Source organism: Rhipicephalus microplus, chromosome X, assembly GCF_043290135.1.
Source record: "Rhipicephalus microplus isolate Deutch F79 chromosome X, USDA_Rmic, whole genome shotgun sequence".
In the NCBI taxonomy this organism is placed as follows: Eukaryota; Metazoa; Arthropoda; class Arachnida; order Ixodida; family Ixodidae; genus Rhipicephalus; species Rhipicephalus microplus.
Genome location: NC_134710.1, coordinates 439,409,389 through 439,426,297, shown reverse-complemented (window position 1 = coordinate 439,426,297; position 16,909 = coordinate 439,409,389). Strand labels below are relative to the sequence as shown.

Here is a 16,909-nt window from a genome sequence, read left to right as displayed (position 1 = left end):
CAAGTAGAGAATGTTCAAGTCTCTTTGTGTTATACCCTTTTACGTCGAATACATTGCGCTTATTATTCAACCTTGAAAGCTAGCTAGTTCTTTTTTGTCTGTTGCGTTTTAGGCTTTCATGCTATGACATTTTCAATGAGATTTTTCTTTTCCTGGAACAGCTTCCTAGTGTCCTGTCTAATTACTGAATCCCACTGCACACTTCGCAATGATACTCGACAGATTATGATTTATTGCATCAACGCTAAGGTTGGTTTTCTTGATAGGAGCCACGTATCTGTTCTGAAGTGAATTCCTGTACTTTCACTCTCAGTTCTATCATTCATTGGCTTCTTGCGTATCAGTTCCTGTAATTACTTTTTCAAGTCTAGATTATTTGTGACCTTACTAGGTCACTGCGTCATACCCTGCCAAGAACTTCCACATCACGCATGATGCCTGGGTATGTACTAGCCCTTAAGAGTTTTGCGTTCCCACTTCCGCCGTTAGGGCTTCTCGATATCCATTTACGGTTGACTGGTTTTTGGTAGAATGTATTTGAGAAACGTAAACAATTGTGGTCTGCAAATGCTACTAATAGGTCTGCTCTGGCATTTCTGGTACCGATTCCATAACCCCTACTGCCTGGTGTCCAGCCTGATTCTTCTTTACACTGACATTGAGGTCTTCCATCAGCATAGTAGCCTCTGTTTTCACTTTACTCAATGGCGAGTCTATGTCTTCATATATTATTGCTACTAATTCTTCATCATGGCTGAATGTAGGTGCGCAAGCCAGTACCACCTTCATTTTGTATTTATTGTTAAGTTTAAATAAAGCACCTGCCAACCTTTCATCAATGCTATAGTATTCATCTATGTTATCAGCTACATGTTTTGTAGATATAACTTCCTCTCCCGCAGTTCTGTTCTGTCAGCCAAGCCACAATAGCAGATGACGTGCCCATTCTGTAGCAATGCATAGTCCTCATCTGCCCACCTAAGCTCACTGATCCCTGATTTATTGATATTCATTAACCTCCCGAAACCACCATATGAATACCAGAGACACGGTAGTGGTGTGGTCCGGAAATTCCAACTACTTTGGATTCTTCAATCTGCCCCAAATCTGCGAACATGATTGCACAGAATTTTCGCTTCCATCTAAATTGCAGCTGCTGTTGCCGGGATTTGATCCCGTAACCTGTGAGTCAGCAGCCGAGTATCTTAGCCACTAGACCATGCGGCGGGGCCTTCCCTGAACACTATGACATCCCATTTAACACACTCAACTCCCAGATTATCAGAGCTAGACTTGTCTCACTAGATAGCGTTCTAGCGGTACATTTAGCAAAAATTCAGAGTTATTTATGTGTTGTTACTTGATATTTGTGCTTGCATACCATAAACTTAAATATGCGACAAGTCAGTTTTGGCAGCTATGCCCTCGTACATTGTCGTGTCAGGTTTGGTAGACACCAAGTCTAAAAAGGGCTGTCAGAGTTCCAAGACCAGTAGTGTATGTCATTGCCTACATGACTGCGTGACAATATTTTTGTGTACTGATCAGCTTTTGATGGTTTATTCTCTTACTATGTCATGTAAACTTTTGGTACTCAATAAAATTATGAAACCGCCATTGCAGCTCCACGGCAGGTCATATATGTTTTGGCGTGCATGATATGCATGACGACTTTTTCGTTTTATAAACCAGTCATTTTTTCACGTTATGCTGTTATCTTGCCCTGTCAGTTCTGAATTACATAAATGGCAACTAGAGCCTTATGCGACTGCAATATGTGTGTCATGGCGCACGTGATTTGTATGACAATCATTTTGGAATATGGCCAGTCATTCATGTTTTTCATTCACTCGTGTATTGGCGTGTCAGATTTGGCCCTCGTCAAGTTAATTATTTTAGTAAAGCGTCCAGAAACGCTCCATGACCGGGTGATGTACGTCACGGCTTATACGACAGGCAATACAAGGTTTTTGGGTTATGACCAGCCTTGTAAATTTTGTCATGCTCTTGTGATGCCATTTTATTGTTGGTATACATAAAATTCACAAAACAGTCATCTAGTTCCTTGAACAATTAACTTATCTGATGGTGAAAATAATGGCATATTAGAATTTTCATGCATGAACAGTCATTCATGTTTTAACATGTCTTTTTCATGTCATGTCATTTTTATGCTCGTCAATTGAATGAATCAGCCGCGAGGGCACGAAAACCAACGCAGCTAGTGAGACAAACAGACCGATAAATACGCTCTAAGTGCTTCTATTCCGCCACTAAATGTTTTGTGCCTAATTAGTAGTGCCTAATCTATTTATTAACAACAATGCGTGTGTAAGCTCTATCAGCAGAAAAGATAAAGTGAGCCAAATTACGGAGCATTTCGCTGGACGCGATCTATGTAGGCATGCCAGTCAATGCGAGCGTTTGAACCAATAAACGGTAGATAAATGCAGTGTCTCCACCTTGTTCCGGAGGAACACACCTAGGCACTCAACAACGAAGCGCATTGCCACGCCACCTGTTGATGAAGGTCAAAGTTACTGATGATCGAAGGTAGAGCGACCTAGAAATTAGGGACCGTCTCCCCGAAGGCAAAGCCTGGTTGGACGCCAAGCAGCAGCGGTGCGCTCGGCGTTAACCCGGTTAAAGCGGGTGTCGACGCGACTGCTTGAAGAACGGTTTGAAACTAAACTTGGTGTAGCCTGTACTCGAGTAAACGTTTGTTTGAAACGAAAATGCATGAAAGTTGTATTGGGCTTCGAGCAAGCTTCATCGAAGATAAACGTGCCGAAGGAGTAAACAGCTTTATTCACGCGTCTGCAACAGCTGTATGGACGCCGCCTGTGAGCCATTTGCAATGGGAAGCCGCGTCCGTATTGCTGTTGCGGATGCGCAACGAAATCTGTCTACTATTTCTACTCGACTTGTGGTCGAGCGTGTTGGGTGGTGGAGACGGTGAAGCGAGAGAGAAGTGTGTTGCGAGTGGGCGTAGGAGCCAGCAGCAGCTGCGGGTGAGGACGAGTGACTTGAATGCGCAGAAGTGACTTGACCTACTTCGCACCGCTGAAAGACCTGCCCGTGCTTGTCCGTGTGATCAGATTTGGGTGCACGTTAAAGAACCCCAGGTGGTCGAAATTTCCGGAGCCCTCCACTACGGCGTCTCTCATAATCAAATGGTGGTTTTGGGACGTTAAACTCCCCATATCAATCAGCCATTTAGTACGTGTGTGTTAACAAGTACTGATGGTTTATCCCCTGCATGCATGCAGACCATTATTGAAAGTGAGCCGTATTCGGCTTCTAGACGCATTGGCCTCCGCTCGGCGCCGTTCGACCTCCACTTGCTGCTTCTCGTGACACTCTTGACTGCGTGCTATGTTGTCCATCGCATGCGTGCTTGAATGCAGTCTCGGTTGTTCGTGTCTTGAAACGCGGAAAGGTATACTATGAATTCGAAGAGCCTCGGCGTTGATTAGTGTCTTCATATCTCCTTTCTTGTTCACTTGCCTACAGTGGAATGCACTCCACACACATGAACTTTGGGGTTGCTTCGTTGAAACTTGAGCGCATTATGTGCGCCAGCTAGCCAGAATCTTCGCTGATTTGTGCGAAGCAATTTCCTACACCCACGCTGACTTTCAATACAATGTGGTATTCGAAAGAAACTACTATTTGTCGGCTGCTTTTTTCTTATGCAGTGGTCGCCACGATTATAACAGAGTACAACTGCTTATATATCGTCATCGGAGAAATAAACTCGGCTGTACGGTGAGGCAGCGCTGCTGATAGTTTATCCGCTGGTCACCAATGCGGCCGGCGCGCCCAGAGCCGTCACTCTGAGTGAATTAGGTGGAAGCCATCTATAGTAAAAAGCGAAAGGCTGAGAGACGCCCAGATTGTTTGAGTGGACTGCACTGATGTGTGGTCTGTTGAACAACGTTTAGGTGGCTGCTAATTGAGCAGACGCTTGACTTGGAAAGCACTCATTCGTTACACGCGCTTTACTTAGGAGACAAAATGAGCGGCAAGTGGCTCCCTTTGTGAAAACGCTGGCTGTGCCGGCCGGCCGCGCATGAGCAGTGGTCGTCTGTTTGCTTACAGGGCTGGCAAAGACACCCAGCTATTGCTCTGTACTAGTGCGTAATTTATAAGGGGCTTAGTGGGCCAACGGACCCAGCGCGGGAGCTGAGGAAGCAGTGGAGCGCAAAATAAACATATGAGCAACAGATCAGTGATTCTCCGCTTTTTTTCGTGGAGCCTATTGCTGCACCACCTGTGGAACAAGGTTGAAGTTAAGCAGGACTTTTTGGGCAAGTTCGTTTATTGTTAGCTACAAGCTAAACAGCGCAAAAAACACGATGACGTAAAAACGCAAGATGCGTGCGCGCGGTTCAAATCATGCACACTTGATAGCTTCAGCTGACCATGTATTTTGCCTACCTGATGGTTTTGTTTGGCGAGTAGTTAGGATAGGTGTTCTCAGTTTGGCGCGCTGTAAAAGGAGTGGTCGGTGCAATAAAAATTTCAGTTGTACATGCAGCGCTCGTGTCTCTACCGTGTTTCTGTGTCCTCATATTTGTGAGCTGTTTTTTCAACCTAAAAAGCTAAAGTTAATTTAAATCGAGCAGACGCTTTGCTTGGCAAATGCTTCCACGCTCGTCCGCTGTGCAAGCTTTGCTGAAGAGACGAAATGAGTAGCCGAGTAGCTCGCTCCGTTGCGCGCACGCATTTGGCGCTTCCACTCGTTCAATGACCTCACAGACCCGTTGAGCCGCTTGAGTATTACTTTCTATCAACTCGATGAGTAAAGTGCTACTTTTAGAAATAATTGTTGTATTGATATCCGTTTGTGTTTTTTGGTAGTGAGCTAAAAATTGGTGTTGTCCATGGGGGAATATGCGGCATACAGTACTTGCAAATCATTCAGCACTACAGAAACCTTTGGTACGAAAAAGAATTGAACCCAGGCGTTCTGCGTGGCCAGCAGGTGTTCAACCATAGAGTTACACCAGTGCTCCAAACAGCTTCATAAAATTATGCCCTAAGAATCTCACGTGCTAGGAGGAGTCTCTTGAACGCATGTAAAACATCGAGGCAGAAGAGTGGAATTGCACCTGGTATCAAAACATCTGATTTGTGCCATGTAGGGTTGATTGAAAGGGATCCTGCAACACTTTTTGAGCATGGTCAGAAAACGATACTGATCTGCACTAGAGGCTCTCGACAACATGCGAGCCAATTATTGTAGCGCAGCACGCGGCCTGTAATTCGCAATAAATGATCAAAGTCAGGTAAAAGTAGCTTTCTCTTCTCTGGACAAAACACGGAAAATAAGGCCAGTAAGACCACCTATCAGTCATTGGTTGATTAGAATATGACGCGCTCGGTTGTTGCAGAGGTCGCCGCGAGAGGCCGTCACTTCTCCACGCGTGCGCGCGCGATCGCAGTGAGAAAAGCCGCGTATTTGAAGAAAAAAAGAAAAAAATGCTCAAGTTGACGAAGCTTGAGTGACGTTTTTTGTTTGGCTCTCCCATTCCTATCTGCTCAGCTTCCAGAGCTTTCGTCGGGACGAGAGAAGAGAGGTTGTGATTGCAGCTTGTGACAAATTTTTGTAACTCCGCTCGTACTTGATAAATTCCTAAAATTTTCGCGGCGTTGAATTTGTGATGTAATATGCTTTTCCAGTGAAATAATTTATTGGTTGCTCAAAAAAGTGTTTAAGGCCCCTTTTAACGTAGCACACCCACAACAAAGAGTGCAGTTTTGTAGACTTGCGTGGCACATGAAGGCCTAGTGGGTCCTTACTGAATTCACTAAAATTAATTATGGCGTAGAGGGCTCTTCGAAACTATACCTCACCAGGCAATATAGGATAGTTACGATTGACGAATGATAGGCACAACGACATGTTTTCTTCTTACGGAATGATTGAACGTTGTGTACAGAGCACCAGATAACACTATGGTGTTCTACTCTTGAAGGCAAAGCTCGAGCGTCCTCTAATACTTACAAGCTAAATGCAGCACAGTGGTAACCAACCAACCTTCACTCATCTGATATGGTAACCATGCACTAAGCACGTCAGAGTAATTGCATTATCAAAATGTCACTTCAATCTGGTGCAGCCATTGGGAGAATGAGCAGTTCTCACTACTGCGAGCATAACAAGGGGGCAAAAATGCAACGACTATACGCTACGTTTTAGCTCATATTCATCTTTTTATGTGAGATTTGCACCTACCTTTAACATTTACTTTCTGCCTTTCTGTCCAACAAGACATCCACTTCACACTATTTGTTTAAACCTTAATCGTCATAGCACTAACAGTGCCTGTTTATGGTGTTTTATATATAACGTAATGAATACATGTAGCGGGGCGTTTTTTTGCGACAGACGTGCCCTTAAGGCTCGATATTTTGTGTGTCTATGTGTACTAAATGTGTGTTGTTGGGCTGCTGTTGTGTATGAAGTAAAGTATCGGCTTGTGCAATGTGTTGTCATTTATCCAGCGGTCATAACTGGTAGTGTCACTGTAGCCAAGGCTGGCTTGCAGAAGGTTACGGGAGCACTCTGTTTGCAACGTTTGGCATGTCTAGCTGAGGTAGTATGCATCTACTTGAATCACTGGAGTTGTACAATAAATGCATGTATCATCAACTGCTAAATGTGAGCAGTTGCACTCTGATATAACAGCTGGCGTAAGCCTCCTCCCCCCTGTTATTTTTTACAAACACTTACCCCATGCTCCGAAGGCTGCCTTGAGCACGAGATTAGGCACATATGTTCCCAAAACACGGACGAATCGAAGGTACTGCAGCAGGGCCTCGATGAAAGTCCATGAGAAGGACACGAGCAAGAAGTAGTGGAGAGCTACACCCACGCACGTGCAGGAGACCAGGCTGGCAAGTTGCTTGGGAATGTTCGCCATTACCACAAAGGAGACAAGGGCTCCAACAAGTGCAAGGCAAAGGTTGAACAGGATCTGGTGGCCCGTGCTTCTGCGCCACTTTCTGCGCATAGTAAAAAGAAAACAGAGCTGGTGGGAAGGGGGATCTGCGTGCAGGCAAAGAATCCATCAACTTGGTCATGAGTAGCACAATGGCATATTAGGTCGAGATCAAGTTTAAGAAGGTGATTGGTAAGCAAGGAATCGTGCTGAAGCTAGGAATATCTGAGAAGAAAATACTTGCCCAAGGCACTACCACATCATAAACGCCATTTGTCAGAACTGTGCTCTAGTATACCAGTGAAATGCATGGCAAACTAAAACAGGGCTTTCATACAAGTCGAAATCATTATCCCAAAGCATTTGCGTGATAAAACATTTTGAATGATCAAATCAACTTCTTCTGACGCTTTTCCTTGTTCTGATTATAAACACGTTCGTTTGTTTTCATGAAGTGTTCATGATTTAGAACAGTTTAAGAAATGAACATTATGATTTAGGCGACAGCATGGACAAAAATAGTAATATCACAGGCTTTCTTACTGCTTTCCGAGCAGTAATATTACAGGCTTTCTTGATAAATTGGAAGCAATTTTCTGCGTTTTGTCGGGGCACAAAAATACAACAGTGATTTTAGTAGGTGACATGAACATAAACACATACAACGTGACAGACAGTGATTATGGCTATTCGTTGCAGTCTTACAACTACCATAACTTAATTACGACACCAACACGTATAACTCGGGAACCAACGTCTTTAATCGACCACGCATCGACAAATCTGGACACGGGGGTCACCGGAGGCGTTCACGTAGAGCCAATCTCTCATCACCTACCTAAATTTGCTGTTTTAGATTCCCTTACGGGTACCATGAAAACAAAAAGTAACATAGTATTCAAAATAGATTGCAAGTTATTACGCCAAAAAATTCGTGGCATTAACTACAATGAAGTACACATTGAGGACATAGACATCGAAACTGATAACTTAATCAAATACCTTCAAAACGGTATAGAAAGGAGTAATCGCAAGATAAAGAAAAGCCGCCATGATAAACCTATGCGCCCTTCAATGACTGAACAGATACTTCAAACACTCAAGGCCAAAGAATGCTGTCACGACAAATGGCGTCATAACAAAGACAATCTCTACTACTTACAGCAATTGAAAGCTCAGCGGAATAAGTCTGTCGCTGATTCGATCACGCAAAAGGCAGTATTATACTCAACTAATTAGACAGACCGCTGGCAACACGAAAAAACTGTGGGAAACTATAAAAGAAATTATAATTAAACAACGTAAGCAGACTGTGCTTCCCGAAACCATTGATGAAGACGTTGTAGAAAATTTCAACACATATTTCGCAGGTATTGGTCCATCACTGGCCAAAAAACTTAATGACTCGGACAACATTTCTATATCGCAGAGCCCTCTGCCCAACACCTTCGTTATGTATAACATTGAGCCCGAAGACGTGATATCAGAAATTAATAAAATGTCTGCCTTTAAAGCTTCTGGACTAGACGGCATTCCTATTCGAATTATCAAAGAAAATATAGATGTATTTGTAGCAATATTATGCCTCTTGTTCAATCACTCCGTCAGCTGCTCCAGATATCCATTTAAGCTGAAGATTGCTAAGGTTGTCTCTACCTACAAAGACGGAGACCGCAATGACCCTTCTAATTACAGGCCAATATCCTTGCTAAGTACCATTATTATTATATTTGAAAAATTCTTATCAGCCGGTTCCAAAAATTCATTCAAAAATATCAGGTTATTTGCCCGCAGCAACATGGTTTCCAGCCAACTCACTCTACTTCATCAGCAGTGTTAACGCTTACTCAAAAACTTAATGTATTTTTGCAAAGTAATATACTTGTGTGTGTCATATTCTTGGACCTGAAAAAAGCCTTCGACATGGTAGATCACAACATACTTTTACATAAACTAAAACATTATGGTTATCGCGGTAGCCCATTAGATCTTTTGACTAGCTACCTTCATGAGCAAGTGCAGGTGGCTAGAATGAACGATATTACGTCATTACCAAAGTATATGCGCACAGGAGTCCCTCAAGGATCCGTCCAAGGGCCACTTTTATTTTCATTATATATTAATGACCTCCCACAAATTTTAGACACTAGTGAAGTTATTATGTACGCCGATGACACTTGTATTGTTATAACAGCAGGCAACATTCAAGATCTGCAAACTAAAGCAAACAAATAGTTAAAAATATCAAGTGAATGGTTCGTGAAGAACAAACTTACTATAATCGTCAAAAAAAAAACTAAATATTTAGTGTTCGACTACGCAACAATATCATCCATTCTATATCACTAGATTTGCGAATAAACGAATTTCAACTTCACGAAGCCATGTCATTGAAATACCTTGGCTTGATATTTGATAAAACTCTGCACTGGCAAGAGCAAATAAACGCAGTTTGTACAAAGCTCTCCTCGGGATGCTATGCACTTTCGCAAGCACGTCATCATCTTGATACCAGTACTCTGCGTACTTCATAAATTTCACTCATTCACAGCCACATCTCATACTGCGATGAATCATGGAGTACGACATATAAAAGGTTTCCTGAAACTGTTCGCAAACTTCAAAAACGAGCCCTGAGAATAATCACCCAATCTTGCTACAATCAGCCGAGTCTGCCTTTGTTTATAAAATTGAATATTTTGCCTTATGATAAGGTACACAAATTAAAAATTGCCACGTGTGTTTTTAATGTTGTTAAAAACAACCTGCCTTTTCATGTTTCCTTATTTTGCACATCCTCTCATGTAACCCTTAAATCAAATATATGGAAATTTCAATCTTCTTCCAACTAAGAATACTTACGGACAACGTTTGCTGCAGCTTTCAGGGCGAAAAATTTAGAATAATTCACCAGCAGAAATAAAACAGTTGAATAATTTTTCATCAGTGCTCAAGACATACTTACTTACACTTAACAATGTTTATCACTTAAAACAATTATCATGTCATTTGTGTGTGTATCTGTATGCATGTGTGTCTGCCAGAAACTTGGGAAATCGGTTAAAAATACTATTGTCACCCAGTGATTTGGTTTTTGTTTTCGGTATTAGCCATGCACAATTTAACCTTCATGATAATGCAACAATCTGCTTTTTTACTTGTGTTTTCGTCTGTTAGAACTGTTAAAAACAATCGTGCACTTACCGACACTTTCGCTCTCCCTTTGTATCGCTCGTGCAAATTAAGAATGCACGGTAACTATCCGTATGCGTGTGATATATCTTTTTTGTACATGGAACTCTTAGATATTTATTTTTTTTGGACCCCCAACTGGCGTTCGGCTATGGGTCCAACCAGTCGTGATGTTTCTTTTTGTTTCACAGATTGCGAATAAAAAATGGATTGAATTCAATTGAATGGTATTCATTGGCTGTTAAAGTGACGTAGGGAGCCTTGCTGCCGGGAGGCCGTTGCCTAAAAACCGACATGGTGCAGACCAAGCCGATGCAAGCGATCGGCCACATTAGAGAAAACGAAATCGACCTGTGCACCTTCTAGGTACCACAAGTGACTACAAGCAGCAACAAAGAGTCTCATTGACAGAAGAGAGTTGTGGGAACTTTAATCGCGCGATGTTTCCGGGTTGCCAACGACACATTGTGATCGCGCGAGTGCTGAACGACTCCACGGTCAGTGGTGCGGTAAACAGGTGAGTGAGCTCTTCTTGAAACGTCTGTGTTATCCTTGTCACGCGGTGCTAAGATTGGTAATGTTGGGTTTATGGGTACACAGGTTATCAATAATAGGCTGATTTTACAGGACATGCATCAGTAAACGTCAGCGAAAATTCCGATAATGCCTTGTTTAGCCTAAGAGTCTTTTTCTTAACATAACTTCGGTAATTTTAATTACACCACACTAATATTTGGAGCACTGGTTAGTTATCCAATAGTGAAAAATATCATGGTTTCGGGCTTATTCTATAAAAACTTGCTAATTGTTATAAATAAACGAAACAGGTCAAAATTTGTTTTGGTATTGTCATCATATATAAGCAGTAATATTTGTCCGCTTTCCATATAAACTAACGCCGGTTCGAGGTGTACCTTTGCATATAAATTATTATGATATATAATGTAAGCTGTACTAATAAACATGAATAACTGTAGTCTCTGTCGACTGTTTATAAATGTAGTTATTGAGCTGGGAAAATTTGCTTGGTACAGACTTTAAGAACGGATAGAAGCACTCAATTTGGTGAAAGTTTTTTTCATTGTATAAGTGGTGTCTGAAATATCAAGCCCTTCGGAGGTCGTTCTGCTTTCAGGTCAAGATAGAGATGGTAGAAAGGAGATGACGAGACCAGTGGCGAGTAATGCGTGAAGAAGCGAGGGTCGGGTCGCTTGGCAAAACGGTATGTAGAGCTTAGAAGAACCGAACATTGGGCGATTTGGTATTCTATTGTGAACGGTGTTTTGAACAAAAAAGAAGAAGAAGGTAGTAGTTTTTGCTGTTTTTTGTGCCCATATTTTTTCGTAATACGCCGTTCACGATGGTCGCACGACTTCCGACGTTTCTGGGAAATTGGCGGCGGGTGGATTGAATGCTCAATTCTGCAATCTATTTGACCGTACAGCTCAAGGTAGGATGGTGAGGCATAGTTATGAAAATAAGGGGGAAAGGAAAAGGCACACTACCTACTAAGATGCAGCATTTTTGTTTTCTCTTTTCAGTCCCGCTGTTCTGACTGTGAAGGCAGTTTTTTTTTGGGGGGGGGGGGGGTAGAGACTGGAGTCAAGTTTTCCTGGCAAAACAGCTAAAATTCAAAATGCTTGATTGATATGTGGGGTTTAACGTCCCTGAACCACCATATGATTATGAGAGACGCCGTAGTGGAGGGCTCCAGAAATTTCGACCACCTGGAGTTCTTTAACGTGCACCCAAATCTGAGCACATGGGCCTACAACATTTTCGCCTCAATCGGAAATTCAGCCGCCGCAGCCGGGATAAATACAAAATGCTTGCTGTCCAGTTCAACTTCTCTCTGAAAAGAAAACGCTTCTTCCTGTCTCTCTCTTACGAACAGGCCTCGACTACCACAAGCAACAACGCTGGTCTGTGACCACGACGGGGGAAAAGAAAATTTCTCGAATTTTGGAGTACACGTTGCGAGGCTTCTACGTGAATCACTTTCCATGACCTCCGGACGTTTATATGGGCCTGTAAGTTGAGTAAACTGGTCGACCCCCTTATTTCTGTCAATATATGATGTAAATGCAGCTGAAATATGTGACGTAGTGTTCGTACTTTTCGTTGCTAATTTATTTTGTTACGCCGAAGTCAACTTTTCTTGGTTTTGTGCTTGAGGTTAAAGCAACTCATCCAATACCTACTTCGAAAAATGTTCACTACGACAAGTATCGAAACAGTGCACATGCAAATGAAAAAAAAAAATGAGAAGAATGTCAACATCTCTCGAAGACTGTTTTGACAAGGAGAATGAAGGTACTCTTTACTTAATGACAGGCCGCAAGAATTGAAACTCTAAGGGCCTAATTTACGAGAATTATGACGATGAGCACATAATAAAATGCGATTCAAACTATTAGCAGTAACATACATAAATTAGAAAATAATTGGTATAGGCATTCCTGATGCTGTTTTCGAAAGCACCAAAATTCACTATTTTTATCGAAAAAAAAAGGTTTCGCATGTTTCAGCACAAATGGAGCTATAGATTTAGAAATATGCAGAAAAACCCACAGTTTTCAACTTTGTTGACGTCACGGGGATGTGTTTTTTTGTTGCGTAGCTGCTGTCTAACAACAGAGTACGTGAGTTCTATACTAAAGTGCTTGTTTGGGCCGGTTGGTACATAATGAATGAAGCGAAAAAACAGTGTGTAACAGGGTAGTGCGTAGCGCACTCTCTTCTGTACCTTTTGGTCGAACGAGGGATTAAGAGGCTCACAGCTTCCCAAGTTGTTGATTTTTCGGGTTGATAAATAGAGGCCTGTAGTTTCAGGATAATACGTTTAGTCAGCAATAACCACAAAGTGAATGTCAATGCTATAAAACTGCTAGGATATAGTATTCTTATGTAGAGGAAGAACATCCCTGTGACAGCGACAGCCTCCACATTTTAAGTGTGGGTCCGTGTTACGTTTCAAAAATATATGCGCTCGCACTTTTTGGCTCATGACATTGGCCAAAAAGGAGTGATGTCATCTTGCTACATCAAGTAGCTATACGAACTATACAAAAACCAGGTTGAAAAGCCCGTGCTCTACTTCAGCCGAAAGCATGTGTATCCGAATAATATATAAAGGATGAATGTCGCAAGAGCAATTTGCGACCTGTCACCTGGTGTTACTGCAGCTTTAAACCATCTCAGGGTCCAAGCTGGGCACACATCAAGTGCCACATTCGCATATGCAGGCCAGACCACCATTTTGGTGCAGATCATGTATCGCTGGTTGGTGCTGCATGACACTAGTAACATAACCCAGCACATTCACAAAATGGCCTAACGCTAAACATTTCGACGGAATTGAAGATGCCAGGTTGGAGTGGCTAGAAGTAACACTGCCTATTTACTTGGATGAATTGAAAAAAGCTCTGAAAACCAAAAAATGTAACAAAAGAAACAGGCGAAGCATTGCTTCTGACCACGTATTCCACAGTTGACTGCATCAAGTACCTGCTTTTAGAGGAGAAGTAGCTGTTTATTCTTACTCGCAAGTTCAACAGTGACCCAATCGAGTCACTATTTGGCACATTGCGAATGTACTTTCGATGTAAAAACATGCTGAATGTTAGTTTTCTTTTGTCAGGCTTGGAGAAGGTTATAAAACTGGAATTGCAGCATCCAGCGTGTCATCAGATGTCGCCCATAGTGAAAGTGCACAAATGTCGACAGGTACTCTGCCCACCGAAGCTTCCTTTTTACGAGCACAGCAGGTTCCTCAGCTACAGAGAGCAGCACGAGTTTCGGAACGACTCAGCGCGACACTTCTGCCACTGCAGCTGCCTTCAGTTGAAATTTCAGCAACTGTTTACGTTGGATGTCATCTTTATTGCGCGTGTTATAAACGAGCACGTGAAATGCGAAAGTTGCACTGTAATCTACAAGAAGTCTGCAAGTGGTCAGCCAATTTCAGTTCACTTGCAGCCAGGACCGAGGTGCGATTCTTTACCAGTCAGACCAGTTGTTGTTTGCAGTTAATGTACTCTACCTATTTGCTGATTGGGGTTCTCCCTTAACGACAACCCCAGTCAGCAAATGGGGGTAGAGCGTTGTTGTCCCTGAGGAACCATCCAACTCTACCACAAGTAATGTCAACCTTAGTGAAACATCGTGTGTGAGCCCTGTGTCCTTTAAACTTGCTCGAGTGCAAAGACATCGATGACATTCACAGAAAAAAGCTCATGTAGCTAATAGCTGTTTGATTACCACGACCACTTCTGGTGAACTATACCTTCAATGTCAGCGTCAAGAAAGATGCGTTAAGCTACATTGCAATGAAGTATTTGTCCGGAGGATATATGTGAAGTTTTAAGGGCTTAGCGGCTATGAATGTGCAGATAGGTAGAAATAAGCGTTTTGTGTTGTTTTTTTTTCTTTCTATTAAACTTCTCTCTATTTCAATTACGTGATATTTGGTATTTTTAGTGTATGAAACGACCATGCAGTCAGTGTTCAAAATATATGGAAATTATGTCCACGCGTATGTGCACACTGTGTCCACACTGTGCGCTTAACACACACCTGCTATTCAATATATATATATATATATATATATATATATATATATATATATATATATATATATATATATATATATATATATATATATTTATATATATATATATATGGTATGAAGAAAGGCAGGTAGGTTAATCAGAAAGCAAGCGTTTCGCTTGCAATTCAAGGTTTGAGCGCGAAACATAGACAATAAAGCTGTTTTTGTTTGAGTGCAGCGCCAGCAGCGACGCTGTTTGGGTGGTCCATCGTGCCTCGTGACCGTACGCTGCACTTTCGCCGACGGAGATTCCTGATGTTCTCTCACGATTTCACCGGGCACTGAAAGTATACAGGAGTCACTGCTACTGCATATCCTGGCTTTAAGAGCAATGGTATGTGGCGCTGGTGTTAGGTCTAGCCACAAATAGGGAGCTCAATGAAACAAATGACAGACATATGATATTGGAGCTGGAAAAACGTCTTTCAAATCTACTGGGCAAAGTACGCGGACGCAAGGTTGACGCAAATATGGCTAACCATCATGGAGACTCGAATCACGACCAACAACTGCCTTTGAGGAGCGCACGTTTGCACTAGTTTTGAAGAAATAAAGGAGACGTTGAGCGAGGATTGTGCGAATCATTTGGACACGTTCGAGAAAAGGAAATTGCTCTGTGCACCATCTAGATATCAGAAGTGGCAACAAAGGTTGTCAGCGACCTGGTGATTGCTGGCGTGACGCAAAACCGGTCACTGACATCTTCTAGAACTATCTGGGTCATTGTTGTCAGATATTGCTAATATTAAGTAATGTTGGGTTGATAACAAAACATATTATTAAGCTTAGGGTAGTTTTACCGGATGCGCCTAAAAAAGCCAGCGGAAGTTCAGTAAATGCGTTGCTTGGACCACGTGTTGTTTTCTTAGGATAACTTCCGTAATTTTAGTCACATCACAATAACATTTGAATTGCTGATTGAGACTCTGTTGATATGCAATAATATAAAACATCACAGTTTTTGGTTATTTCAATAGAAAGTTCATAATTATTATTCGCAACTTTCACGAGCTAAAGTTGGCGCGATTGTACATTCAGCAGAGCAGCCTTTGCGATGATCGTGCCGAGAAAGAAGTTACTATCTAGCACCTTAACGTTACTGGGAAGTATACGTTTGGAGAAGAGTTCAATTCTTCGTGCTTCGGTGGCCCTTTGATTTATGTTTGTCTAAAATTAAGGCAGTGCTAAGATACTATAATAGGTAAATAATTTCTGGGTAGCAGATTGAGTAGGCAAATATGATATAAACTGTAAATTATGCTTAGACAATCTTCACAATGTTGGCTGTGCTAATCACGCACAACACCTGCTGTAAAGTTGAAAAAACTTTGTAAAGGAGGCTCGGAACAAATTTCTTAGTAGTATAGGAGACATTTTTTATAAATGCGCTTTATGTTGCAGTGATGCCTGCATTTCATATAACCGCTAATTCATTCAGCTCACCTAAGCAGGACGAGCATTAGAATAAGCAGACGAAAAAAAAGCGTGTTGCTTTTATATACCGAAGCCCAAGCACCAATTGAGACATTTCCTATTACCGCCACTAAAATATATGGCACATTCTTGACTAAAGAAACTGCAGAGTATGAAGAGCATGAAGTCGGCAAGCAGCGAGCAAAATCAGTGGTAATATGCAATTTTCACGTATAACACGGACGTTCCCGATCTATATTCTCGTGTTTGAAAAGTAAAAAAGATATGATGCTGCGCGGAAGAAAGGAGAAAGGGTGCCATCAGCAAGTAATATTGTATTGCAAACATATTGCATGCAGATATGCAGACGTTAAGATCATTGAGACATTGCGCCGACGCTCCAGATGTGAAAAGATATGTTGAATATATTCGAATTATTAGTCCTTTATATATATATATATATATATATATATATATATATATATATATATATATATATATATATGTATGTATGTATTTATATATATATATATATATATATATATATATATATATATATATATATAGGGTAGATCCTTCTAGAGCAGTCACAACATCGTTTCTTTCGATGTTTCAGCCAGAGTCTGGCCTTCATCAGGAATGAGGGTACAGTTTGAAGGTGCTCAGCTGTATACAATCCTAAATAAGAGGGGGTACACGAAAAGAATGAAGCAAGCAAGAAAGAAAAAAAAGAAAAAAGAAAATGGGA

The 16,909-nt window shown here is 41.7% G+C and overlaps 1 protein-coding gene across 5 annotated transcripts in view; it reads right to left on the bottom strand.

The window, feature by feature from the left end:
- Nucleotides 1-16,909, bottom strand: part of LOC119160896 (uncharacterized) — a 493,888-nt gene that overhangs the window by 46,973 nt on the left and 430,006 nt on the right. For all 5 annotated transcript variants that reach the window (XM_037413166.2, XM_037413167.2, XM_075880528.1 and 2 more), the window contains one exon: nt 6,740-7,011. In XM_037413166.2, coding sequence (XP_037269063.1) covers nt 6,740-7,011 — 272 coding nt within the window. The remainder of the gene's footprint in view (nt 1-6,739; nt 7,012-16,909) is intronic.